The sequence below is a fragment of the Camellia sinensis genome, chromosome 4, assembly GCF_055761805.1.
Source record: "Camellia sinensis isolate YWXY chromosome 4, ASM5576180v1, whole genome shotgun sequence".
Classification (NCBI taxonomy): domain Eukaryota; kingdom Viridiplantae; phylum Streptophyta; class Magnoliopsida; order Ericales; family Theaceae; genus Camellia; species Camellia sinensis.
The window spans coordinates 208,547,843-208,574,349 of NC_138964.1; the positions used below are offsets into that span (position 1 = coordinate 208,547,843).

The window sequence follows — 26,507 nt, forward strand, 5'->3', positions numbered from 1 at the left end:
CCTTATTAGTCTTTTATTGTCTTATTTATAGTAGGGGGAGAATTCTTCCCAATCCACTATGTGAGTTGGAGGCTTTGTGGGGATGTATGTAGATATACCATAAAATTATTTAATTTGTTTATTTGTTATTTGTAAATTATTATAATTATGTGATTTTATATATATAAAAAAAATTGTGGATTATTTTTAAAATTATACTTATCGTCTATTTTTTTAAGACAAATATATATGATGAAATAATGTAGTTATAATTATCTTATCAATCTAATTTTTCTCATAACTAATTTATACATAGGATTTGAAAAAATGAACAATTCAAATTATCATAATAACAGACTAAAATAATATTAAGATTTGAATTGTTCATTTTTTTAATCAACATTTGAGTCTTAGATTACAGTTTTTGAGTCTTTCTCATTACTCAAATTTTAAAATCACTAAATGATTCACCTAATGATCATTGTTCGAGTTTAGAAAAAATAAATATAAAAATTAAAACAAAAGCAACAATTGTCACATTTTTTTCAAATACTCCCCCACAAAAATGCATAGTCAGTCTATACATGCGTAATAAAATTTTCAATAGATTTCATTGTGTACTCACCTTAAACTGGGGGTATGACTCATGAGAGCAGGGGCATTATTCATTCTTCATAGCAGCCGGTTTTAATTAAACGATATTCAAAATATTTTTACAAACATAGTGTACATGAATTTACAGACATAGTGTACATGAATTTACAGAGAATCACCGAACTTCGCATCACAATCAGAAACAATTAACTAAATTTTCAGCAATTAAAGCAACAATAGGATGAACAAACAATCTCAATGCAAATAACCATAGAGAATTCACATCAATTGGGATTCTTTGTACTATATAGCATAAATCTGCTGATCAACATTTGATATGTTAAAAAATAAAATCTAATGATTTCAGTTTCCGCTTGAAATTTCAGATTTTGGCTTGAAAGGCTTGCGAAGAAAGCAAAAAGTTTTCAGGTTCTCTCTCTTTCTCTCTGTGCTTCATATTTAAAGTGTTGATTCATGGTTTCTGGTTTATCATCATTTCCGTTTATGGTTCATGGCTTATCATTTGGTGAAACAGAGCTACTTCAGAGCCACACCAAACCTGAGGCTTCTATCTGTGCAAGGTAATATTTTTGTCTCTATTCCTCTTCTCTCTCTGTTCCCCTTTGTTTTCTTCTCTTGCCATTTTCTCTCTATCTGGTTCTGTTTTTTATTAAATACTCTCACATGCAAATACTTCAATTGTTGATAATTTGAGTTGTAATTTTAGTTTAGAATTTGGGTTTATATATCTGGGTTTATATATTTTAGTTAGAATTTGGGTTTATATATCTGGGTTTATATATTTGAGTTAAAATTGGGAAATTATTGATGAAATTGATATTGATGATATTTACACTTACTAGCAGAGTATGTACACCCACCTTCCATTGTTGTTTGGGATGTCCCAAAATAGTTATCCATCTTGAAAAGCCAAGAAACTAATACTGTTATCATCATTTTGTTAAGTTTGAATGCATTTAATAGATGGACAATTTTGAAAATTCTTACTATACTGTTAAAGTATATAAACATATTAACTCATAAATTTAATTTTTTTTCTTTCCTTTTAAACAAACCCAAAGTAATTGTTTGTGTTTGTTATTTTTTTTTTAATGGAATATGATAAGTACTAAATTAACAAAAATAAATAAAACATGATATGCTTTTCAGTTGTCTTTGTAAAATAGATAGATGGAGAGACATTATACTATAGTTTGATTCTTCATCAAACAGAATAATTAAGCTGATATTACCCCAATATCCATTGAACGCCACGCCACGCCACACCTCACCTCACCTCACTCACTAATGATTTTGAAAGAGTTATTTGTTATGATTGGCAGCACTTATTAACTGTCCTATTGGTTCAAAGGGGTTTTATTATTTGTTTGGATTTGTTTTCTGGGGGTGTAAATTGATACATGGACCAATTGTTAACCAAACAATTCTAACATTTTTTTATTTCTTTTTGTTGCTCACTCACTAATGATTTTGAAAGAGTTATTTGTTATGATTGGCGGCACTAATTAATTGTCCTATTGGTTCAAAGGGGTTTTATTATTTATTTGGATTTGTTTTATGAGGGTGTAAATTGATACATGGACCAATTGTTAACCAAACATTTCTAACATTTTTTTATTTTATTTTTGTTGCTCACTCACTAATGATTTTGAAAGAGTTATTTGGTATGATTGGCAGCACTAATTAATTGTCCTATTGGTTCAAAGGGGTTTTATTATTTGTTTGGATTTGTTTTCTGGGGGTGTAAATTGATACATGGACCAATTGTTAACCAAACATTTCTAACATTTTTTTATTTCTTTTTGTTGCTCACTCACTAATGATTTTGAAAGAGTTATTTGTTATGATTGGCAGCACTAATTAATTGTCCTATTGGTTTAAAGGGGTTTTATTATTTGTTTGGATTTGTTTTCTGGGGATGTAAATTGATACATGGACCAATTGTTAACCAAACATTTCTAATTTTTTTTTTTATTTTCAATAAATCTGCTGATACATATCAAACAAAGAATCTGCTGATCATTTATTTTATTTGATATGTATCAACATCTGATCAAATTTTATCTACTGATACATATCAAACAATAAATCTACTGATGCATATCAAAGTTTACATTCAAAGTTCATTCAAAGTATAAATAAATTTCATTCAAAGTTCTATCAATTTATCTGCTGAAATTTTTTCTGCTGATATGTATCAATAAATTTCATTCAAAGTTCTATCAACTGGTTTGTATCTCTATCTGATTGATTGGGGTAAATGATTTCTTTTCATTTTATATTGTTGGGTTTGAATTTTCCAGAATTCTCTCTAAAATTATCAAATTTACATTTGTCTTTCACACACACGTATGAGCGAGTCTTGCATTCACAATAGCGAGTCTTGCATTAACACCCTTTCTAACACTATCAGTCTATCATCATAAGCATTACTTGAACACACCATCTCTATTACGATCCTAGAACAATATTACATATTGGAGACCTAACAATGAAATACAATATTACATGTGTGTGTATGTGTATTGGAGAATAAAACTAAAGGCACGGTGTAAATTCATCCACTTTTCATCCACTAATCATTGGTTACAATCCTAATTCTCAGAGTAAATTTTGTTCAAAGTCATATAGTTGTGGATACAGTGGGATAATCTTTTCTTTCTCTCTCTGCTTCGAACCCCGATTGGAGCTCTCCGGTACCTCTCTCCCTCTCTCTCTTTCTCTCTATGCTTCATGTTTAAATTGTTGATTCATGGTCTGGTTTATCATAATTTCTGTTTCTGGTTCATTTCTGTTTATCATCATTTCTGGTTTATCATTTCTGTTTCTGTTTTTGGTTTATGCTTCATAATTTCTGTTTAAATTGTTTAAGTTCATTTTTGTTGGCTATTTTAAAAAAGAGAGGAAAAAAAATAAAGGGGTTCTTACCATATACTCCCTAGATTTTGGTTTATAAAGCTTGGTTCTTTTGTTTTGTTTATTTATTCATTTGCCAAATTATTTAATTATGATTTCATTTCGCTTGCAAGATTTGATTATTGTTGGCATTGGAAGGAATATATTTGTTCAGGCCCAAGTGAGTAATGCCTTTTATTGTCTTCTTATTCTTTGTGATTCTTCTAATTCTCAGACTAAATTTTGTTCAAAGTCATATAGTTGTGTATACAGTGGGATAATTAACCGTTCATTTTGTCAGTGCCACATTGCACTGTGATGGTTACATGTCCATAAAAAAATAGTATTGATTCAATTTCTAAAAAGAAAAAAACTCAGGAAAAATTTGTTATGCTTATGATATTTTAAATTATTTAGTTTGTTTTTATGAGAGAGATTGTTAGAAGCTAATCCCAAATACTGGTTGGCTATGTGGATCATTTTCCATATGGCTTCATTCAAAGTTCTGTCAACTGGTTTCTTTTCATTTTATATTGTTGGGTTTGAGTTTTCCAGAATTCTCTCTAGCGAGCTGTTAACAGGTTATTTCTGCTCTCCAGTCTCGACTCACAAGGTAAGATGCTCGCTCCCCTTCTCTTTATGTTTCCTTTCTCTCTCTGTATTTCTTCCTACCCATTTTCTGTTCATTCCTCTCCTCTCGCTGCTCAATCTTTTTGAGTTTTCCAGAATTCTTTTAGGGTTGTTTGCCTATGCCATTTTTACAAAACTGACTACATAAAACAATTTTGGAAACACATCAATCTGTTACAAAAGATAAAGTTTTAGGTAGATTACTCTACTTATATTTTCCGACTTTAGTTCTATGTCTTATGATAAGGTTTGGCCTCAGGTAATGTTTAATAAAGTTGAAAATTAAAAATTAAGTATTGAAAATTGAATGTTAAATTTATTGAATTAAAAAGTTGTTTGATCAAAATTTAAGTACTAAACTAAAAATAAATTGTTTGATATGTATAAGATAAAATTTGAAATTTATTATTTTCAAATCGTTATGTATTTTAATCGTTGTGTATGGTTCGTTGCCATTAATCTCTCTGTCGGGCTGTTTTGTGTTGCCCTCATCTCGCTAACTTGAGGCGATTGAATGGCAAACTGATACATTTAACTTTGATACCGAGTTCGTAAAAGTAGATCAGGGAACCCTCTTCGATCTCATTCTGGTTTGGTTTTCTCCTCCCTTTTTGATCTCATTGATGATTGAGATTTTATCCTTTTGATTGCCTAATGACTTGGTGATTAGGGTTTATTGATTTTGATTGTATTGTGGTTTCGAAACTTATTTGTTAATTTATGTAAAGCGTGAATTTGTGGTTGAGAAAACAATATTGTTCATTAGTGATTTCTAATAGCGGTTAGGTTCTACAAATTTTTTTCACATAAATGGGATATTGTTTTTTATTTATTATTATTATTTTATTTGGGTAACAAGAATTATGTTAAAATTGGGGAATTATTGATTGCATTGATATTGATGTTATTTAGACTCTTCCCATTGTTATTTTGATGTCCTAAAATGCCTAACAAAGCCAATATAGTTAGGTTTGTGTGAATGCATTTAACAGAGGGACAACGTTGAAACTTCTTAATAAAGTCAAGTTACTTATGTGTTTATGGGATATTTATGTGTTTCTTTGATTTGGAAAACAAGAAGAATTATATTAAAAATGGGAAATCTAGGGAGTATATGGTAATTTATAATCTGCAAGATATCTGAAAAATTATTGAGAGGAGTTAGAATTCCATAGAGAAACTGATGGATTCGCAAAAATTCTTATTTATATCACTTGGGAGAACAGGAAAGTAGGTACTTGCAATTTGTACATGTTTGAAATGATTTGGCAATTCTAGACATAAAGGGGAATTTTTTATGATATTTGCTAATATTTTGTGAGTTGATGAAAAACGCGTGAAAAAATTGCGTCTTACTGTTTGGTGAAGGTGTTGGAATATAAGTGTGAGAATATAGATAACATGTTGGTTGAGAGATTGATTACCTCCTTACGCATTTCCAGTCATCGTAGTTCTCCTTAACTGGAGGAAGTACTGGAGAATATGACAGAGTATTGTAAATCACTACCATTGTATCTGTATACAATCTTTTAATCAGGAATAGACAGCATCAGATCAACTTAGATTATACGGTGTCCGACATGACATGATGCCTTATTGGATGTGTCGGTGTTTTGGTGTTTCTTAGCACATATGCAATACCACCATGTAGAAGTGCATATTACATCCGCTGCCTACTAATCACCTCACCTTAGGGATTATATGGCCTGAACCCATTTTTAACAGTATCTGATGGTGCTTATTTGAAAGTAAGCATGACATGATTTGAGTTGCTAGATAATTTGTTATCTAAGGGTTAATCAATCATCTCATTTTATGTTTTTAATTTATGTAGTTTAGAATTTACTAAATGGTTGTTGTAGCCCTAAAGGTTTGGTTTGGTGGCTCAAAAGTTAAAATACACTTTTGTGAGGCTCTATCAGGACAGAAATCATATTCTGGAAAAAAGAATAGACAAATAGTTAAAGAAACAAAATAAAAAGACCAAAAAGAAACCCATGTAGTAGTATGATTGCCACTAACACAGTGAGATTTGAAATTGCAGTTGAAGTGCTGCCTCTTTGTTTTCAATGGCCAACTTTTGTTTTAAGCTTCTGCTATATTAGATAAGGATTTTGAAGCTGTCTTCTTTGATTGAAATTTTTATTTTACAATTTTTAAGCTAGGGATATATTACAATTTTTAAGCTTCTGCTATATTACAATTTTTTTTTTTTTAACTTGCTCTTATATTTTGATTAGCAATATTGGTAAACATTATAAATCTGATATGTTTGTTTCTTAATTTGCATTAAGATTAGAGGAGTTGTTATTTTATTTGAGTTTCTTAATGGCCAATATTGTTATTTTATTTGAGTTTTGATTCAAGTTCTTTAAGAAGAAAAATATTTTAATATATTTTTATAACTGCATTTTAATCTTAATATTATTTACACCGTGCCTTTAGGCACGGGCATATGGTAGGTCTTTAGGCAGAGCACTGGCTGGTGTGCATTATTGGATATTTAATTTTTTTTTTTATATTTGATTTGTTTGGAACTGTAGAGTATAGTCTGTTAAATATATTTTTATAACTGCATTTTAATCTTAATATTATTTACACCGTGCATTTGTACATGAACTGCTACTTTTTAAGCCTGTTTTTGTTTAGAAATTTAAGTAAACATGGATAGGAATGAAGTCTCTGTACAAATGTGTTTTTGAAGTATAACTGATACGGGGACAGGTCTTTTCATCTAAGTCAAAATTTCATATGTTGTCGGGGATGATGTTTTGTATTATGAAACACCAAAGCACCACAATTGTCTTTAGTTGCTTTCCCACCTTTTGTCTCTTCCCAGTCCGACACATTTGTCCATAAATCTGTTTCTCTTACATAAATTAAAAGCCATAGCTATCCCTCTTTCAATTTCGCTTCCCTTAACTTTGGGGTGCTTAACTATTCTTGGTAAAAAGTCTCCATTTTGGGGCATTTAGGACAGCTACACGTTCTTGGTAAAAAGTCACCCTTTTCACTTCCCTTCTAATTTTGAAGCTTGATTTGCAGATAGTATAAGAACAGTTGAAGGGTACTCGGATATAATTGTGATGAGGCACTTTGAAAGTGGTGCTGCTCAAAGAACAGCAGCCATTGCCAGTATTCCTGTTATTAATGCAGGGGATGGTCCAGGACAGCATCCAACTCAAGTAAGCATGATTTTTGTTTTAAATGCAATCCTCTGGTAGATAATTGAAGTTGTTTGCTTGAATTTGTTCATGAAAACCCTTCAGACTATCTTTAGTTGGATTCTTCTACATATTGAAGTTGAATACTGACGTGATATTGAAGTTGTTTGCTTGATGTAGGAGTTTTGGGCTTAAAAAATTGATGTCTGTTTTGCGTGCATTTCTGTATGTTCACTATCTGTTTGTACAAATGTAAATCCAAACCTTGAGTTAACTTTCAATTGATCTAAGCACTGTTCAATATTTGTGTTTCATCGTCAATCATCCATAACAAATTTTCTTGAAACACCTGTCACAAATCATGATCGATCATGATTTATCGTCTTACTGTTTGTTAAGGGATGCATATAGTACATTAAGTTCTTTTCTGTTTTGAGGTGTACCTATTCTCTCTTTTACAGACTGGCTTGATTGTGTATGGAATCAACACTTTAGTAGTTTTCTGTGTGGGCAGCAGGCAGGAAGGGATTCCAAGTCTGCTATGTAAATTCTTGCACTATAATTTTACGACCTAGCAAAAGGGATAAAGAGTAACTAATGACCCCATTATAATATTTTTTTTGATAAGCACATTGTAGTTCTTTTGATCAGACTGCATTTTAGTTTTTGTAGTCAGATTTTCCTTTCATTCATTATCATATAGCTCCATTTCCTGAATTTCTGAATTGGTGCTATGTATATTCAGATGCGTTTGAATCTCAACTGTAGTATTTTTTTTTTTTTTTTGGATTCTGCTAATGTAGTTAAAATAGTGTAGATGTTTCATTTTGTGTGTGAAGTCCTAACGAATTTTGATTTTGGTTTTAATTTGAATTGGATACTTTGATGATGGCTATATTAGAAATGTATCAATGTGCTCAATCTTCGTTTATTTATTTTTCTTAATTAATGATTGAAGACTGGATAGTCATCTTTTAAACATAAACTTGACATGTAGATCTGGCCATAGAGCAAATGAAGATGTTCACTTGATAGTGAGGAAATCTACAGCAGGTCTGCCATTTGAATATGATAAATATGGGGTTTGTTGTGCCTACACAAATGGAAATTATAGTATTTTTGGTGCATGTATGGTGGTGAAAATCCTTTGGAAAAGGAGATTGTAAACTTACAGACTAGGGAAAGCTTCGAGTACCTCTCTTATAATGTAAGGCTTATTTATTTATTTATTTTAAACTTATCATAGCTAATTTTCTTCTTATAAATGTTTTGTTTCTCATACTTTTTAGGTGGATATAGACTTGCACCGAACAGTAATATCAAGAAAGAAATGATTTTTTTTCTTATTTATGTATATAAAGTTTTTGTATATAGATTCAATTTCTTCAAAAAAAGAAATGTTAATGTTGTTGTTCGCGATAAGCATGACCTTAATATTATTTGCATTCGTGAGTCTGCTTTTAATACAAAAGGGTTGGGATTACAATTATATTAAAATTGACAATTTACAATTACATTAAATAGTGTTGGGATTATAATTATATTCTAATCCTAACGTTATTAACACCATGCCTTCAGGACTATTTCCATTTCTCTCTTCTTTCTCACCATACCTCTTCTATCTTCTATTGACTCTTTCTCTTCTTTCCCTACACCTACAACACTGCTGTTCACCCCTAAGCCATCACCGACTCTGTTCGCCTCACATGTGCCTCCTCCGCATCCCCTTCATTCCCTGCTAATGATGTCGCCACTAGTGGCAATGGATGCCTCCCAAACTTTTTTTTTTTTTTTTAATCTTTTTCCCATTTGTATCATTTTTCCCATTTGTTTTCTTTACACCATGCTTTTAGGTACGGGCATACACTAAATTTTCTTTACACCGTGCCTCCCAAACAATGTATGATGCTAAATTTTTTTTAGGGAATTGACCCACAATGCCTAAAATATTGTTCTGTTGCTATACATGGTGTAATTGGTATTGTTTATGCATTTGTATTTGTTGTATAGGTACTTTAACTCATTGCAGAGTGAATGCATTTGTATTTGGTGTAATTGTTGTATTTGTTGTATGGTCATTTCAGCACCAACGAGAAATGGAAAAACAAATATTTTTTGAGCTTTGCATTTTGAGACTGCTCTCAAGGTTCATCTCTACAGAGGGAAGATTTATTCACTTAAAGCGAATGCTTAAAACAGTAGGCTTTCTACAATTTTGTATATGAAAATTTTTTAGATGTTTATTTAAACACTGAAAAGTGCAGAAGATTATTGATTTCACACCTACAGATGTTCTTTATTTCATTAACTTCGTATTGTTCGTTGGTTTTGGGAATAAACTCCTCATGTTGTGGAAGGAATTTTGTTATTATTTGATTTATATACAGATATATAATATATTTTTAGGGTCTATTATACCTTATTGTCTGACTGATGAGGTCTATTATAATTGTTAAATCCATAATTGCTTCAACAGTTGAAATCTTTTCCTGTATGCGTTCACATTTATCAGTGATTAGAAAAGGGATGTACCTTACAAAACATTTACAGTAGTATTTAGTCCTTACATAGGTGTTTCCATGATTTTATATATCTGTTGTGTTACATAAGGTTTGAACAAAATATATATGGTCTCTCTGCACCATTAGTAAGTTGTTGTACTTGATTTTTTCTTATTTCCATGTGGTGTAGATTGTGCTGAGAATACATTTTTTAAAATCTCATGTGACCATGTAGGCAAGTTAAATTTTTTTTTTTCCCCTATATTTTTTCTCATGTAGTTTTGGGTTTATAATTTGCAAAGAACTATTACAATGTTGAGTTGTGGCAATAGCACTAGCAAGTGTGCATTGCTTGGTGTTTAAAATTAATTTTTTTTAAATTACAAAGTATTGGTTGGTGTGCATTTCAATTTTAATTTTTTTATAGATTATAGAGCACTGGCTGGCATGCATTGTTTGGTATTCAATTTTAATTTGATTTTTTTTTTTTTTTGTAATTGTCAAGCATTGGTTGTGCATTGTTTGGTGTAATTTTTTTTGGATTATTGTGTTAATAAATGTACAATATCTTTGGTTTGTGCGTTTTATTTTGTATCTATAAATTTTATTTTATTTTTTGACTTGCTTGGTAAGGATGTTTTTATTTTTAATTTTTGTGTTGATATGAAGTTTATGCTTTAGAGTCATAAAGTTTGTTAATAAAATCAAAATGTTTATGATTGAGTTACTTGCCGTACTTTAAATAGTTGATTAGGAAATGTTTATTTTCAAGTTTAAAAAAAAAAAAAGAACTTTTCAAAATTAACCAGACCTTGATTTATATTTTGACTTCAATTTTTTAGTAACAAATGGAATAAATTATATTTTAACCCAACAATTTTATATTCAATTACATTTTGATTTTATCATTATTTGCACCGTGCCTTTAGGCACGGGCATACACTAGTATATATATATATATATATATATATATATAGAGAGAGAGAGAGAGAATGGAAGGGAGGTGGAGGAGACAAGAAGAAACAAGAAGCTATCTTCGGCGGTGGCAGCGGGTGACTCGACTTCGTCGGCGACGAGTGGCAGGCAACGGGCGACGCCATGATCTTCTTCCTCAGTCACTCCTTTCTCTCTCTCTCTCTCTCTCTCTCTCTCTCTCCCCCTCTCCCTCTCTTCAGTCGCTTTAGAACTCACCAAACGGAGAATTTTTTTTCCCTCACCAAAGTAATCTCAACCTTTAATTTTATGGGCGGGGCATGTGTTAAGCCCTAAAAAATCACTTCACCATATCACTCTAAAGGATCCTTACACATTTCAAAAATGGCTATGTTGGATATGTAAAGCTAGCATGTGATCGCACATATTCAAAGTTTTATTTCGTTTTCACCAAAGTTAGGGTCAAAGACTTCTTCATTATCAAAATATACATAGAAGTGGATATATCTAGGAAGATATGGAGAGCCAGCCTTAGCTATAGCAACCATTAAAATGGTGAATGAAGTAGACATTGTTGTTGCTGTTGTTGTTTCTTGGTTTGTGTTTATCTTTTTGACTTTTTTTGATCCACAAACTCCTCCATGACAAGAAGCACCCACCTTGCCTGTTGCACCTGTAGATTTGCTTTGCTTTGATCTTTCTCTTACTCATCTCATCCTCTTCGTTCACAAACTGCTCGTTTCTCTTTGTTTCTTCTTTCTCTCTTATTTCTTTCACTTCAACCTTCAGTACTCATCAATGTCAGTATATATATATATGTCAATTACTAAAGTGGTGTTTAGATCATGAATTGAATAGAGATTTAGAGGAGAAAAAAAAAAAAAGGTTGCGTTTAATGTTTAATAAAATTTTCTAAATATGATTTGAGAATAGAGTTATGTTTTGAGTTTGTAAGTTTTGAAATTATGATTTAAGTGTAAAAAATTTGTTTAGTGAATGAGTTTTGAACAGAGTTTTGAATTGAGTGGAAATTTTTTAAGTGATATATAATATTTGATACAAAAACTTACAACTCATAATCAAACACACAATTCAAAATTCTATTGAAGCTCATAAAAAATTTTAAAAAATTCGGAAAATATTTTTTGTTGAATATATAAAAATTAACAAGTGTCAATTGCCAAAAAAAAAAAAAATTGCACTGCTTCGGTCAACCAGCTAGACGACCGGTGGGATGTTCAGTGGGACAACTGGTTAGCTCAAATTTTTTCGTTTTCGACCGCGTTTTCAAAAGTGAGTGTGGAATCGCGTTTTCAAAATCATAAACAACTACTATATTCAAATCAAACTCTGGAACGTTAGTTCTAGAACCCCACCAAACAGATGTTTTTCCATTTCTCTATTCAAATTTACATAAAATTGAAAGAGTAAGAAAAAATTATATTTTGCTCCAAGGTCAAATAAAGATGGTTACCTCAATTAGAATTTTATTATGGCCTTGTTTGAGAAATTAATTATTTTAGTAAGTTATTTTATTCTTTGACTATTTTAATAGGTTAAAATTTTTGTATTTAGAAATATGGTTAGATTTTTTTATAATTAGATGTAATGTTTGTGAAAAAAAAAGCAAAATAATTACAAATTTGATGTGATATTTTATTTTATTAATTATTTTAATCTATTTTTTGGTGAATTTTAACAAAATAAGCCCAAAAAATCTCTTGCCAAACAAAGCCTATCTCTCTATTTAAGAAGAAAATTGTATAATAACCCCCGAGCAAATTCATGTGATGTCCAACTTGTGTTGAGTTTTATTGGTTGAAATAAGTACTCACCACATTTATGTTGAGTTTTGAAAGGATAACCGGACAAGTTTTCTAGAGTGAATAGTGTGTTCATAATTATCAAAGTAATTTAATTTTTTTTATGTATAATTTATATATAAAATTTTATAAAATAAATGATTCAAATCATAAAAGTAAAATCCAAGATGGAATTTTGAGGCTAAGCTGCACAATCCAGTCCACTGTTATGGATTGGGGAGATTAGCGACTCTCGAAATTTTAAAGAGAAAATTTTTTAAAATCAAGTCTCCTATGTTATAAAGGTGTTTTGAAAAGTTGGTAAAAATTTAATTTTTTGACTTTTTAACTTATTTTATTTTTTTGTGAGTAAAAATTGTAAAAAGTGATGTGACTTAAAATAGGTAAAAAATTAAAAACTAACTTTTTACTTTGTTCCCAAAACACCCATTAATATCACTTATGACCCATAATCTACAATTTTAAAATTAAAATTGAAATTAATTAAAAAATCAAAGTATGTGATTATGGATGAGAACCGACATTATTTGAGACATGTGATTCGATGTTGCATGTAAATAAGATTGAGAGATACATTCGACGGATCAATCAATTCTAAGTAAAAATTATAGTGCAGTGTGTGACATTCACTAAAATAATTGCTCGATTATAATAAATATATTATTACTTTTTTGTCAACTTTTTAACAAATTTAAAAGTTAGTAATTATTTCAATAAATAAAGTATAAAGATGTACTATTTATACATGATGTAGTAACTACAGAGACATGATGCCAAATTGCTATAATGAAAGTCTAGTGAATTATTGCAATACGCAAATTGCATGTCCTGTCTTGTACTGCCTGGAACTATACCCTTTTCTTTTGTTTTGTACCCTCTTGCTTTGGATGGTTTGTTTGTAATATATATATATATATATATATATATATATATATATATATATATATATATATATATATATATATATATATATTTAACGCAAAGAAAGAAAAAAAAAAATTGAAGAAGCACTTAGGGATCGTTTGGAAATGATTTTTTTAGTTAATTTTATTATTTTAGCCTAAAATTTTTTTGGTTGTTTGGTTTTTTAATTTGCATTTTTTGACTTTGGAATCACAATTTTTTTTTTTGTCCTTTTGTGATTTTATAAATTTTTTAACTTAGAATAACAACCAAACCAGCACTGTACTAATTTTTTTCACTCAAGAGGGCCTTGGCGATGATTGCTTTTTTAACACTTTTTATTTTATTTTATTTTTTTATAGTGAAAATTTCAAATTTGGTCTATCTTTTTTATTTCCTTTTTTTTTAAAGAGCTTTCTAGTTTAAAAAGACAAAAGGTACAAAATTTGACCCAAAAAAATTTAAAAGTTTAAGAAAAACAAAAGTATAATTATTTTAACATTTGTCAACAATAGTTTAAAGCATTCTATACTAACATTGTATTTAGTTAAGAGATTTAGAAAAAAGATATGAAAAAAAAAAAAGGAAAAAGATATGAGAAATTAAGTGAATAGTTTATACACACATTTTTTCTTTTTTTTTTTTCTAAATCGCATCTCAAATCTATCAACCAAACATAGTGTAAATGTTGAATTTGACATGTCATTTTCAAATTTGGATATACTACCATACAAAATTACTAAAATTTGGCAACCTCCCTCCAATAATTTTATCATTTTTTTGACACAATCATCATCTTATTTTTCCAATTATTATTGAATCTTTATAAAATAAAGCTAGCCATTGATAGCAATGTCAAAATTTGATAAGACAACCTCATTGGAGCACTCAACTGTTATGGCCCTGTTTGTTTTGGACTATAAGAGGGGTATTGGGACTAGTAATACCAAGGTATTACTAAAGTCTCTGTTTGTTTGCAGAGAAAGCCTTGGGACTATTAGTCCCTTGGTATTGCTAATACCCTTGGAAGGGGGATTGGTAAGGAAGAGGCAGAGATGATATTAGAAAATAGTGAGGGGATTAGAAATTTTTTTATTTTTTATATATTGGGAATTTTTTTTAAATATAATGTTTAATTTTTTATATTTTTTTATTTGTTTTATTATTTTATATAAAAATAATTTAACAATTCCTCATTATTAATCCCCTCACTATCAATCCTCTCACTATTAATCCCCTCACTATCAATCCCCTCACTAATAATTCCCTTATTATCAATCCCCTCCATTCTATCTCCCAAAACAAACAAGGCCATAGTGTATAGCTATTACAACTCACATGAGGTGTTTTGAAAAATTGATAAAAACTTTTTTTGATTTTTTTTAGTTTATTTTATTTTTTTATAAATAAATTATGTGAGAGGTAATGTGATCCAAAATAAATAAAAAATTAAAAATTAATTTTTTACCATCATTCAAAAGACTCCAGAGACCCATTGAAACTGCTCTCGCATCCTTCGGCTCAGACAAAAATCAAAACAAAACAAAAAAAAGGATCACAAAAAGAAGTTCATGCATGCAAGGGTTTGATGATAAGGAGAATGGAAAACGAGTTTGGATCCTTGTAGTGTACTCTTAGGCCATGTTTGATTCACAATATTAATAGTGAGGTATTAATAATCCTATCAAATTAGTGTAGTATTAACTATCCCACCCCTACCCCATTACTAATTATCCTACAAATTTGTTGGATTAATTATCCATTGGATTAATAGTCTTAAACCAAATGTCAAAACAAACATAGGATAGTTGGGCCCACGGATTAATAATCCTAATCCCATACTTTAATCCTTCCAATCAAACATGCCCTTAATAGTACAATCTGTAGTGTTTTAAAAAATGTATATATACAGTGAAAAATAATCCGTGTGTTTGGTTTGAATTTTTTAGATTAAATTTTTTAAAAATTGAGTTTTTTGATTTTCGTATTCTTTTGTTTTTAATGAATATTTTTTAAATTTTAAACATTTTTTTAAAACTTTTTTAGATGCACCTTAGTTAGATGTATCTAAAAAGTAAAAAATTTATGAAAAAATATTTTAAAAAATTAATAAATACATAAAATACAAAAAAATGTATTGAATTCTTCTATTTTTTTGTATTTTTGGTATTTAGTGAATTTTTAAAAGATTTTTTTTACAATTTTTTTTTACTTTTTATGTGTATTTATGTTAGGTGTATCTATGTTAGGTGTATCTAAAAAGTAAAAAAAATTGCTTAAAATATTAAAAAAAATCGGTAAAAACAAAAAAAACGGAAAATAAGAAAGTAGAATTTTCTAAAAAGTGTTTTCTGAAAAATGAAAACAAGCATTATTTTGGTATTTTTATTCAAGTTCAAATAAAGATATCAAAACAAAGTCAAATTTACGGGTTATTTAGGGTCTTCTAAATAAGTGCACCTTTTAATTTTTTGAACTAAAAAATAGAGAAAAAAAATTATGGTTGTTTAGGATAATTTTTTGTCTTTTTACGAAAAAATATATATTAAAATATTGTATAAAATAGCAAAATTATAAAATTACCCTTATGTCTCAGACTAGTGTAGCTACGTTGACTTTCTCTCTCCTTTCATTTTTTTATTTTTTATTTTTTATTATGTAAGTGTGACTTACATTGTGCTATGTTTTGTACTTTTATGAGAAATTGTAGTGGCGACACAGCTTGACCTGTTTCGAACTCTTTTTTTCTTTTGGAACAAATTTCTTGCTGAAAAATAAGTGAATAATATGAATTTTTTGACTTTCTAAAAATATAAGTGAATTTTTTCTTTTGGAACAAATTTCTTGCTGAACAAATTTCATGCCAAATTAGTCCTTAATTTTAAATCTAAACGTTCGATTCTACTCTTTTTTTTATTTTTTTATGTGACACGTCAAAGCACTACGAATCCAAATTCGAGGGGAAAGATGCAAACTTCTTGTGCTGAAGATGTTGTTGTGAGTTTTGTTTTCAACTTTCAAAAAATACGTACTTCTATGCTTCTAAAAAAATAATGCTTTACTTTAGTTCGGTTTTCACAAAAATAAAAAAATAAAAAATAAAAAAAATGGACAGAGCTGTTCTGAAACAAAAAGACAAGTACGAGAGCATAAAGTAATATTTGAGATTTTAAAAGTTTTATCAAATATTATATAGATGTGAAACTCTCGTACTATGTGAATTTTGCACTCACGTAAAATATTTAATAAAAATTTTAATAAATATTTTGAGTTGTTTAGGTGCCGTTTGGTAACACTTACGTTTTCAGTTTTCTGTTTATATTTACAAAAATTTTAAAAAGTCAAATAAAAACCTGTTTGGTAAAATTTTTGATTTATAAATCAGTGGTCTCAGTTTATAAATTTGGCCAAAAAATAAAAACACAAAAAATGTGTTTCCATTTTGAGTTTTCAGTTTTTTTTTTTATCACCCAACATTAGCCACCACTCGCCACCATTTTCCACCACCGTCTTCCGCCACCACCATCCACCACCACCTGCCACCACCTGCCACCACCACTCACCACCCACCTGCTACCACCAGCCACCACCCGCCACCGCCACCCACCTGCCACCCACTCACCACCACCACCCACCTGTCATCCACCCGCCACCACCCACCACCTGCCACTACCATTCATCGCCCGCCACTTACTTACCACCACCACTCACCACCCACCTGCCACCACCAACCACCCACCACCACCAGCCACCTGCCACCCACTTGCTACCGCTTACCACCCGCCACCCACCTGCCACCACCACCCACTCGCTACCACCTACCACCCGCCACCCGCCACCGTCACCCACCCACCTACCCACCACCACCACCACCACCCGTCACCTACCCGCTATCCGCCACCCACTTGCTACCGCCACCCGCCGCCACCACCACCTACTCGTTACCACCCATCACCCGCCACCGTCACCCACCCACCCACCCACCCACCCACTACCACCCGCCATCCGCCACCCACCCGCCACCGCCACTGCCACCCACTCGCTACCACCCGCCACCGTCACCCACCCACCACCACCACCACCACCCGCCACCTACCCGCTATTCACCACCACCCGCCATCGGCCACTCATTACCCACCACCTACCCGCCATCCGCCTCCCACCACCCGTCGCCACCACTACCATCACCACCACCACCACCACCTCCCACCCACCATCCACCATCACCACCCACCCGCCATCCGCCACTTACCACCCGCCACCACCACCACCACCACCACCACCACCACCACCACCACCCACCCACCAACCATCACCACCCACTCGCCACCACCCACTACCACCCGCCACCACCACCACCACCCACCACCGCTACCACTACCACCCACTTGCTACCACCCACCACCCGCCACCGTCACCTACCCACCCACCACCACTACCACCCGCCACCTACCTACCACCTACCCGCCACTCACCATCGGCCACTTATTACCCACCACCGGCCACCCACCACTGCCCGCCAGCCGCCACCCACCACCCGGCAGCCGCCACCCACCACTCACTACCACCCACCACCCGCCACTGTCACCCACCCACCAACCACCACCACCCACCCGCCACCACCACCAGCTACCCACCACCCACCGTCACCACTTTCCACCACCGTCTTCCGCCGCCACTTGTCATTTCTCACTGTTTTTTATATTTTTAAAATTTTTTAAACATTTTGTCAATTACCAAACGCGTTTGTAGTTTATGTTTTCCTAAAAATAAACAAAAAATAAACAAAAACCAGTTTATAAATTTTTTGTAAATATAAACTGAAAACGTAAACGTTACCAAACACACCCTTAACATTTATACGAGAGCATATGCATTTGCTCTAAAGACAAAAAAACAAGTAATAATGGCCATCGATCATATTTATACACCAATTTTTTTTAATAAGTAATTATGCGATAAAAATTAAATTTATATAGTAATATAAGATTTATATATAAAATAAATTTGAATTATAAGATAATAATTTTAAATAATTAAACTTAAATTCATAATGGAGTGTTTTGAAAAGTTGGTAAAAAATTAAATTTTTAATTTTTTTAACTTGTTTTATCTTTTGATAGATAAATTATATGAGAAATGATGTCACCTAAAATAAGTAAAAAACTAGAAGTGACTTTTTACAAGCTTCTTAAAAGACTCCAATATTACTAAATGAATATTCAAAACAACAATGATAGGTGGTCCAAAAAAAGATAGCTCGAATAGCTTGAAATATCAAAAATAGCGTTGTTTTAAAGTGTAAAACAATATCGGTTTAACATATTCGAGTCATAAAATTCGGGCCACCAAATATTTTTCCATTAAGGATAAAACAACTTTACTGATGGGAGGTACATGTAATTTAAGGTACATCACATCACATGCATGCGTGTCATTGGGAACAAATTATTTGAAGAAACAATAAAGCTGGAGACCTCTAATTAGGATTGTCACTAGTGATGTAACAGTGAGTCTCATTCATTGTCACAGTCTGTGTTGTTTTTTTATTTATTTATTATTATTTCCACCTCACTAGTGGTAGATGTAGAACTCAATATTTAGAGTTCTAAATCATTCAATAAGTTGTACTTTCTAAAAATAACTAACAAATAAAAAAAATTAGGTAAATTATAAATACATTTCCTAAAATTTAGTTAAAATACAGATTATTTTTTGTAATTTAAAAAATTACAAATACTTGTTAGAATTTTTCATTTAACAAAATTAACTAAAAAAAGAAATTCATATTGCTCTCCTATACAATAACAAAATTATATAAATTATTAATTAAAACATATTTATAATATCATTAAAAATTGTTAATTGATTTAATAATTTATTAATTAAAGGAACGAATTGTTAAGAAGTTAAAAATCTCAGGGAGTGAAATGTAATTTCTAAAATCACATGGGGCGACTCGTATTTTAATTAAATTTCAGGAATTCTAATTTACTCAAAAAGTTTATATATTTAATAATTAAAATTTATAAAATTTATTATTAACCTAAAAAAAATTAAAATAGCCACTGATATGTTATTCTCCCAGGTTATCTTAGTTTAAAAGTAAAAAGTCACTATAACTTATCATATCATTATCTCTATTTATTTTATTTTATTTTCCATTTTTGTGTTTTCCAAAATAAAAGTTGGTCATTTAAACAAAAGGAAAAAAAATAAAAAAATATTTTGAGAAACAATTTGCTATGTATATACGAACAGTGTGTGCACCTGATGGGTGAAAGAACAGTGTAGTGTGAGCAATTCCACTATTGGTTTTCTAAAAATTTACAATTGTAACCTTTTATAACTAATTAAAAAAAAAAATAATATTTGGTGGCCACAAATTCTGTGACTCAAATGGCCTGAAAATGTCAAAACGACGTTGTTTTGACATTTTCAGAGTCGTTTTGTACCCAAAACGATGTCGTTTTGACATTTTCAGAGTTGTTTTGTACCCAAAATGACGTCGTTTTGACATTTTCGGACCATTTGAGCTACAGAATTTGTGACCACCAATCATTGCTCTAAAAAAAAAAGAAGTAAATATATATATAGTTATATAGTTCGCAAGGGGTATTCGAGGAATTAAAATTATGAGACAATTTTGTCAACACGATAAATAAATATTTAGGAAAACTGAAAATAAAAAAAATTAAAAAAACTGAAAATAAAAAGGAAAGGACAGTTTTTTTCTTGAATTTTTATTTTCTTATTTTTTATCTTTAATGATCTTTTTTCCAATATTATATCATTTGTTTTTAAAAAAAACTTTTCAGCCAAATCTAAAAAATAAAAAAATAATAGAAAAGAAGAAAATCCAAAACAGAAATGCACAACCAAACAGAAGAGTTCAGTTGGCTGCGCAATTAGTTTGAGACACTTAAAAACTTATTTTTGAACTAAATCATCCATAGTGGATTCTATATGTTCTTGTTGTAAGTCATAAAAATTAATAAATAAATAAAATCATTGAAAAATCTTGAGGAATATGCAGATACCTTTTCAAGAAACTTGAGATTGGAAGTAGTAGCAGTGAGAGGTGAATCATCAACTTCTTCTGGCTCAGCTCTTTTTATGAATCTTTCTTGAATTGGAGTGGAAGCAGCAGGGCTAGTAAGAGGAGGAGGACTACTACTACTTCTTGAACTGAGCTCAGGTGGTGGTGTGCTTTGAGTTCCCATTTCTCTGGTCATACTACCCCCCACTTCTTTCCTCTCTGCAACCAAAGACATATCCAAAACCCAAAACAAAAACAATAACAAAACAAATCACTCCACAATGCTCTCTATAATTTTAATTTAATTTTGATCACAAATTTATAATTTTATCTCAATTTAAATCTCGCTTCTCATGTAACACTTTTAGTCTAAAAATCAAAAAGTTATTAAAAAAATTCAAAAAACCTATAACCTATCTTACAAAGTCAAAGATTTAATTTTCTCTTTATTTTTTACACATTTTTTCATAAAAAATCACATCTTTTGATAAAAAATCAAAAAGTCATTATAAACTAAAAAATAAAAAAAATTACTAAAATAGACTGTTCCCAAACAAGGCCTTAGTCCAATTACAACTGTTAGCATTTTATTATCGACTACTATACAAATAAAAAATTTATACGTAATAACGTGACTTATCATGTACCTTTTATTTCAAAACAAAATACTATTAAAGATAAATTTATTTACAATAACAGCAATGTCACTTGTTAAGTTTTTTTTATAAAATTTATGTACGAATAGAATTTTCCTTTCTCATAAAGCATAAGCAAATAAGTAGCAGGGGTCCTACTTTTTTTTTTTTAGAATAAAATTATAAATTTGCTTAACTCAATGTATTAATCTCAACTGCCTATGATAATTTTTGATCAAAAACCCAATCAAATTTATTAATTAAACCAAATTGCTATAAAATTTAAAATTAATAACCAAAAAATTTGAGTTAATTGAAAATATAAGAATCCAAATGACAAAAGGACAAAGTATAATAACTACTAATCCAATTTGCTCAAAACAAACTATACAAAATAAAAAAATAATACTAGTGACATATTAGAGAGAGAGAGAGAGAGATTGAGACCTTGAAGTGGGAAGTGGAGTTGATTTTGAAGTGAAGTGAGAGAATTAGGATTTGAGGGGAGTAGCCTAGAGTGAGAAGAAGTAGTGTAAACAAGAGGAGCAGACATTGTAATTCTGCCAGAAGCAGCTAAGTTGCGATAGGACCTTCCACCCCCACCATTAATAAGTGTTTTAGAAGACAAACACTGTGTTGGGACTTCTCCTGAAACTGGGTTGCATATATATTTCTCTGCTTCATTCCACTTTGAATTCAAAGCCAACCCATCCGGTGATGATAATGTTAACCACTCCCAGCTATTCCCTGATCTCGCCTGCAATGCTGCATTGATAACAACCCACCCAACACTAGTTCTTAGATTAATTAAGCTAAAAATCAATCAAATCTATGTCTTCGTGACCATCATCATCATGTCGAAGTTGATCAAAGCTTACCTTTCAGAGCAGTTGTGAATGAGTATGTTGACGGGTCGATCTCTTCTGAAAAGAAGATGGAGAATTGTATGAAACTTTTCTCTTTTTTCTTTTTTTAAGGGGAAAAAAAAGTGGTAAGGGGCGATCAATGCGTGACAATAATTCACCCTTAAACAAGTGACCCCTCATCCGTTAGAAGCCAGAGAGAGAGAGAGATGAAGGTACCTCTAAAGGTGTAGCCAGGAGAAGAAGCAGTGCTAGATATATTGGTTATGTTTGATCTGAAAGACTCTCTGAAACTTCTAATGTTCGAAGCTGAAAACCTTCTGGAGCTCGTGTTTTCGCGGCTGACCATTCTAGCTTTCACGCCCCATTCCCTTAAATTGAACTCGGACTCAGATTCAGGCTCATCCCGTCGCTGTTCCATGGTGGTAGAGCTCACATTAAATGTGCTTTTGCCTACCTTAATTTTGATAGCTTCTACAATGTTTCAACTTACTTTTTATTTTTCTTCTCAAATTTGGTCCATTTTTATAGGGTGTTCAGTTTAAACTTCACAACTGTAAGCTCACTAGATGTCAAAATATTTTGGTTACCAGCATCTGCAATTATGTGTGCTACTATGTGTCGACTCGTAAAAAGTAATAAAAGTGAGGTCTAATTTTACATGTTAAAATTTGTTAACTTTGTGTGTGAGCTACGATAGAAATGTTATGGCCTGTTTGTTTGGGATTATAGAGAGGGAATTAGGTTTGGTAGTGAGGAGAAAATTGAGAATGTGGTGTTTATTTTGAGAGATGTGGAGGGAATTAGTAATCCCTTGGTATTAGTGAGGAAGAGGAAGGAGGATTGGTAAAGAGGAGGTAGAGATGATATTAGAAAAATAATGAGTGGATTAGAAATTTTTTTATTTTTTTTATTTTTTATATATTGGGAATTTTTTTTAAATATAATGTTTAATTTTTTATATTTTTTTATTTATTTTTATTATTTTATATAAAAATAATTTAACAATTCCTCACTATCAATCCCCTCATTAACAATCCTCTCACTATTAATCCCTTCCATTCTATTTCTGAAAACAAAAAGGCATATGTGTACTAAAAAAAATAAAGCTAACTTCAATATAATTTGTAACAATTAAAAAAAAAATCACTCGTGGTTCTTCTCTCTTCCTGACCATGTCTCTCTCTCTCTCTCTCTCTCTCATCCTAGCTAAATCACTGACTACAGTAGTAGTAAGTATACTAACATAATACTTCAACGAATGATTTAAAGGGTTGGTTTGGGGTGTCTTAAAAAAAAAGTATATTTTTTATCTTTTTATGAAAAGATGTGCAAAAGAGTAGAGATGTGATGTGATGAAAAAAAGATAAAAAGATGAATTATATAGATTATGTCAAACCTAGCCAAAGTGTCCATAGGATCATAAAAAAAACCAGCACACTTCTCAAGAGCATCTCCACCAATGAACTAAAATTTTTACTAAATTTGATAAATAAAAAAATAATTTTCTCAATCTGATATGGTTTGCTCCAATCATGCATCAAAAGGGAAGTGGTCGACCGGTTGGTTGACCGGCCAGTCGACCAGTAAGGCTAATTTTTTTTTCTTATAAATTTTTTTTGAACCGTTTTGAACCAGTAATTTGAACCATTTGAACCAGAATCGAACACAATTTTTGCATGAGCTGGGCACTGGTTGGTCCACTTGGTGGTCGACCACTTAGTGTAAAATTTTCACAAATTTCTACTTTAACGGTTATGCACAGTGAATTGGTGAAAGGAGCAAGTCGTCTTCAGTTTGGTAAAACCTTTGATGTTTTCTCAATTTGATACCAATTTGCTGAAATTATTGAAACTCCAAAAAATAATTTTTTCGCCAAATTTCAAATCTGATGTAAAATTTGATGAACCGTTAGAGATGGCCTAACAATTTAACATACACAAATAGACTGCTAATAATCCCAAATTATTCCGTGCTTACAAGGCACAGCCAGGTGGTGCTTCAAATAGATTGTGATTGATGAACAAGACATTTGGTGAGTGAACGTGGCATGAGCCGCGAGGTGCCCATGGGTAATGAATACTTTTTTCTACTGAAAATACTTCAAGAGTACTTGATAAGTTCAGCCACTCGACCACATAGCCAGTGTCGCATACATGACACAACAATTATGTGAGTTCGAAATAAAGGCTTTTACAAATTATATGAATTTTCACCTTTTCAAGGCATAGAAATAGGATAGCAATAAATATCGATTAGCGTCATTAATTGATATGTAGTTTGAATTGAATAAAGTGAGACTAATCTTGTCTCCTAATGAAGATTCAAGTGACTTTCACTCGTCTTACTTAAATTTTTTTTATAAATGATACGAATCATACGATGTAATAAATTAAACAAATTAAACACGTCTGATATAAACACATATAATCACCTAGGGTTCGTTTGGGAAGTAGGTTAACTTTTTAATTTTTTGTCTATTTTAACTTGGGGTTAAAAAGTTTGGTTTGGGAAAGATTTTTTGACTTTTTTAACTTTTTGTGAGAGAAAAAATATAATGAGTATGAGTTGGATGTAATATTTTGTCTTATTAAACTAAAAAACTTATTTTATCTTTTTGTAGGTAAAATAGTTCCAAATCCAACCCAATCCTTCTTCCCAAACGAAGTCATTATGTGAATTATTACCAACAATTTGGCCTTACACTTTTGAGTCATATTCATAAATAAAATGATACTTGGGCACAAATTATCTATGTGGCCTGTCTTTCCAGTGTATTCAGCCCAACAAGCCGAATAAGCATTTTGAAACAATGTTATTTTCTGCAATTCGTGACCTCAAAAGTGTTGCTGGCAAAGGGAGTCGAACATGAGGTCTTGAATAGAACAAACCCCAAGTCCAGGCCTCATCTACTCGGCTAAACACTTAGGCCCCGTTTGTTTTGGGGTTAAATAGATGGGAGGAGATTAGGATGGAGGTGAGGTTATATAGTGTTGTGTTTGTTTGTAGAGTTGGAGAGGAGATTATGATGGAAGATGTGATATAGATAGAGGTTGAAAGGGGGAGTGAAATAGAAGAAGTGGAGATGCTATTAGAAAAATAGTGAGGGGATTAGAATTTTTTTATTTTTTTTATTTTTTATATATTGGAAATTTTTTTTTAAATATTAATGTTTAATTTTTTATATTTTTTTATTTATTTTATTATTTTATATAAAAATAATTTAATAATTCCTACACTAACAACTGTCATCAAAACAAACACAATTTTACTTAATCCCCTCGCTATAAATTCCCTCACTATAAATCTCTTCCATTCTACCTTTGAAAACAAACGAACCTTAGGGATAACGTCTCCTACTTGGGGCATATTTGTTCTACAACTTTGGATCTAATTTATTTATTTATTTTTGGCTGCACCAAAAAAACACACTTTTGGCTTAACCCAAAAATAAAAAATAAAAAAAAATAAAAAAAAATACACATTTTGGAAACCATTGAATCAGCTTGTTTAGTTTCATAACTCAGAATTCATTTTTTAAAAAATTTAAATTTTTTATTTTTCATATTTTTTATTTTTACTAATTTTTTTAAATATTTTAAACAGTTTTTTTTTTAAATTTTTAGATACATTTAAAAAGTATAATATTTGTAAAAAAAAAATATAAAAATCACTAAATACTAAAAATATATAATAAAAAAAATTTAAAAATTCAGTACATTTTTTATATTCTTGTGTATTTATTGATTTTTTAAAATATTTTCTTACAAATATTTTATTTTTTAGATACATCCAAATAAGGTGTATTTAAAAAATAAAAAAATTATTTAAAAATTTTAAAATATTTATTAAAAATAAAAAAATATGAAAAATAAATAATTTAATTTTGAAAATAATTAAAACAAAACACAGTAACCATAAAGTGCACTTCATTGATGATTACTGTGTATTTTGTCAATCTGGGGTGGAGCCCAAATCTAGCTCGTAAATAGTGAAGGAGTCGGGCGTGATTACACTTCGATTCCCACACCCTTTCGTTGTGTTGTTTTCAATGTGGGTCGACTTTGGTTGAGTATTTAAACTTTATTTTTTGATAAAATAAAAAAAAACATTCATTATTTTCTTATGATTCTTTTTGGGAGACAAATATATTTGGATAAAATCCTAAACTTCAACCCTTTTAACAAAATAATTTTTTTATTAATTCAAATTTTAATTATTTATTTATTTTTAATTTAAACTATTAGTTTATTTTCGTTAGATAAAACTGACCCAAAAAAAAAATTTACTCATTAAACACAATATAAGTATATATAAAATGTTTAAAATATAATATTTTATTAAATTTGATTATGAAAATACCATTTTTTTAATCAATTTTATTTAATAAAAATAGACAAATAGTGTAGATTGAAAATAAATCAAGAATTTAAATTTTAAATTAATAAAATAAAAAAATTTAAATTTATTTTGTTATAAAGGTCAAATCTTGAAAGAAAAAATTATAATTTCTCTAATATATTTATT

The 26,507-nt window shown here is 30.7% G+C and overlaps 1 protein-coding gene across 2 annotated transcripts; it reads right to left on the reverse strand.

Annotated features, from left to right (window-relative positions):
- Positions 1–11,115: 11,115 nt before the first annotated feature.
- LOC114282548 (uncharacterized) lies at positions 11,116–22,514 on the reverse strand. Of its 2 annotated transcripts, none has more exons than XM_028225262.2 (5): positions 22,200–22,514; positions 21,996–22,037; positions 21,565–21,882; positions 20,484–20,701; positions 11,116–11,500 (listed from the first exon to the last, which is right to left on the reverse strand). In XM_028225262.2, the coding sequence occupies exons 1-5, from the start codon at positions 22,399–22,401 to the stop codon at positions 11,249–11,251; spliced, it is 1,032 nt and encodes a 343-aa protein (XP_028081063.2). In that variant the 5' UTR covers positions 22,402–22,514; the 3' UTR covers positions 11,116–11,248. The 2 variants fall into 2 exon arrangements, with proteins under 2 accessions (XP_028081063.2, XP_028081062.2); XM_028225261.2 differs by having other exon boundaries at positions 21,996–22,040; positions 22,200–22,510.
- Between the last annotated feature and the right edge of the window lie 3,993 nt (positions 22,515–26,507).

Coding starts and splice junctions, on each gene's coding strand:
- LOC114282548 (XM_028225261.2), bottom strand. CDS start 22,401: ATGGAACAGCGACGGGATGAGCCTGAATCTGAGTCCGAGTTCAATTTA. Junction 21,883..21,995: donor ATTCACAACTGCTCTGAAAG/GTAAGCTTTGAT, acceptor TTATCAATGCAG/CATTGCAGGCGAGATCAGGG. Junction 20,702..21,564: donor ACTCCACTTCCCACTTCAAG/GTCTCAATCTCT, acceptor CTTTGGTTGCAG/AGAGGAAAGAAGTGGGGGGT.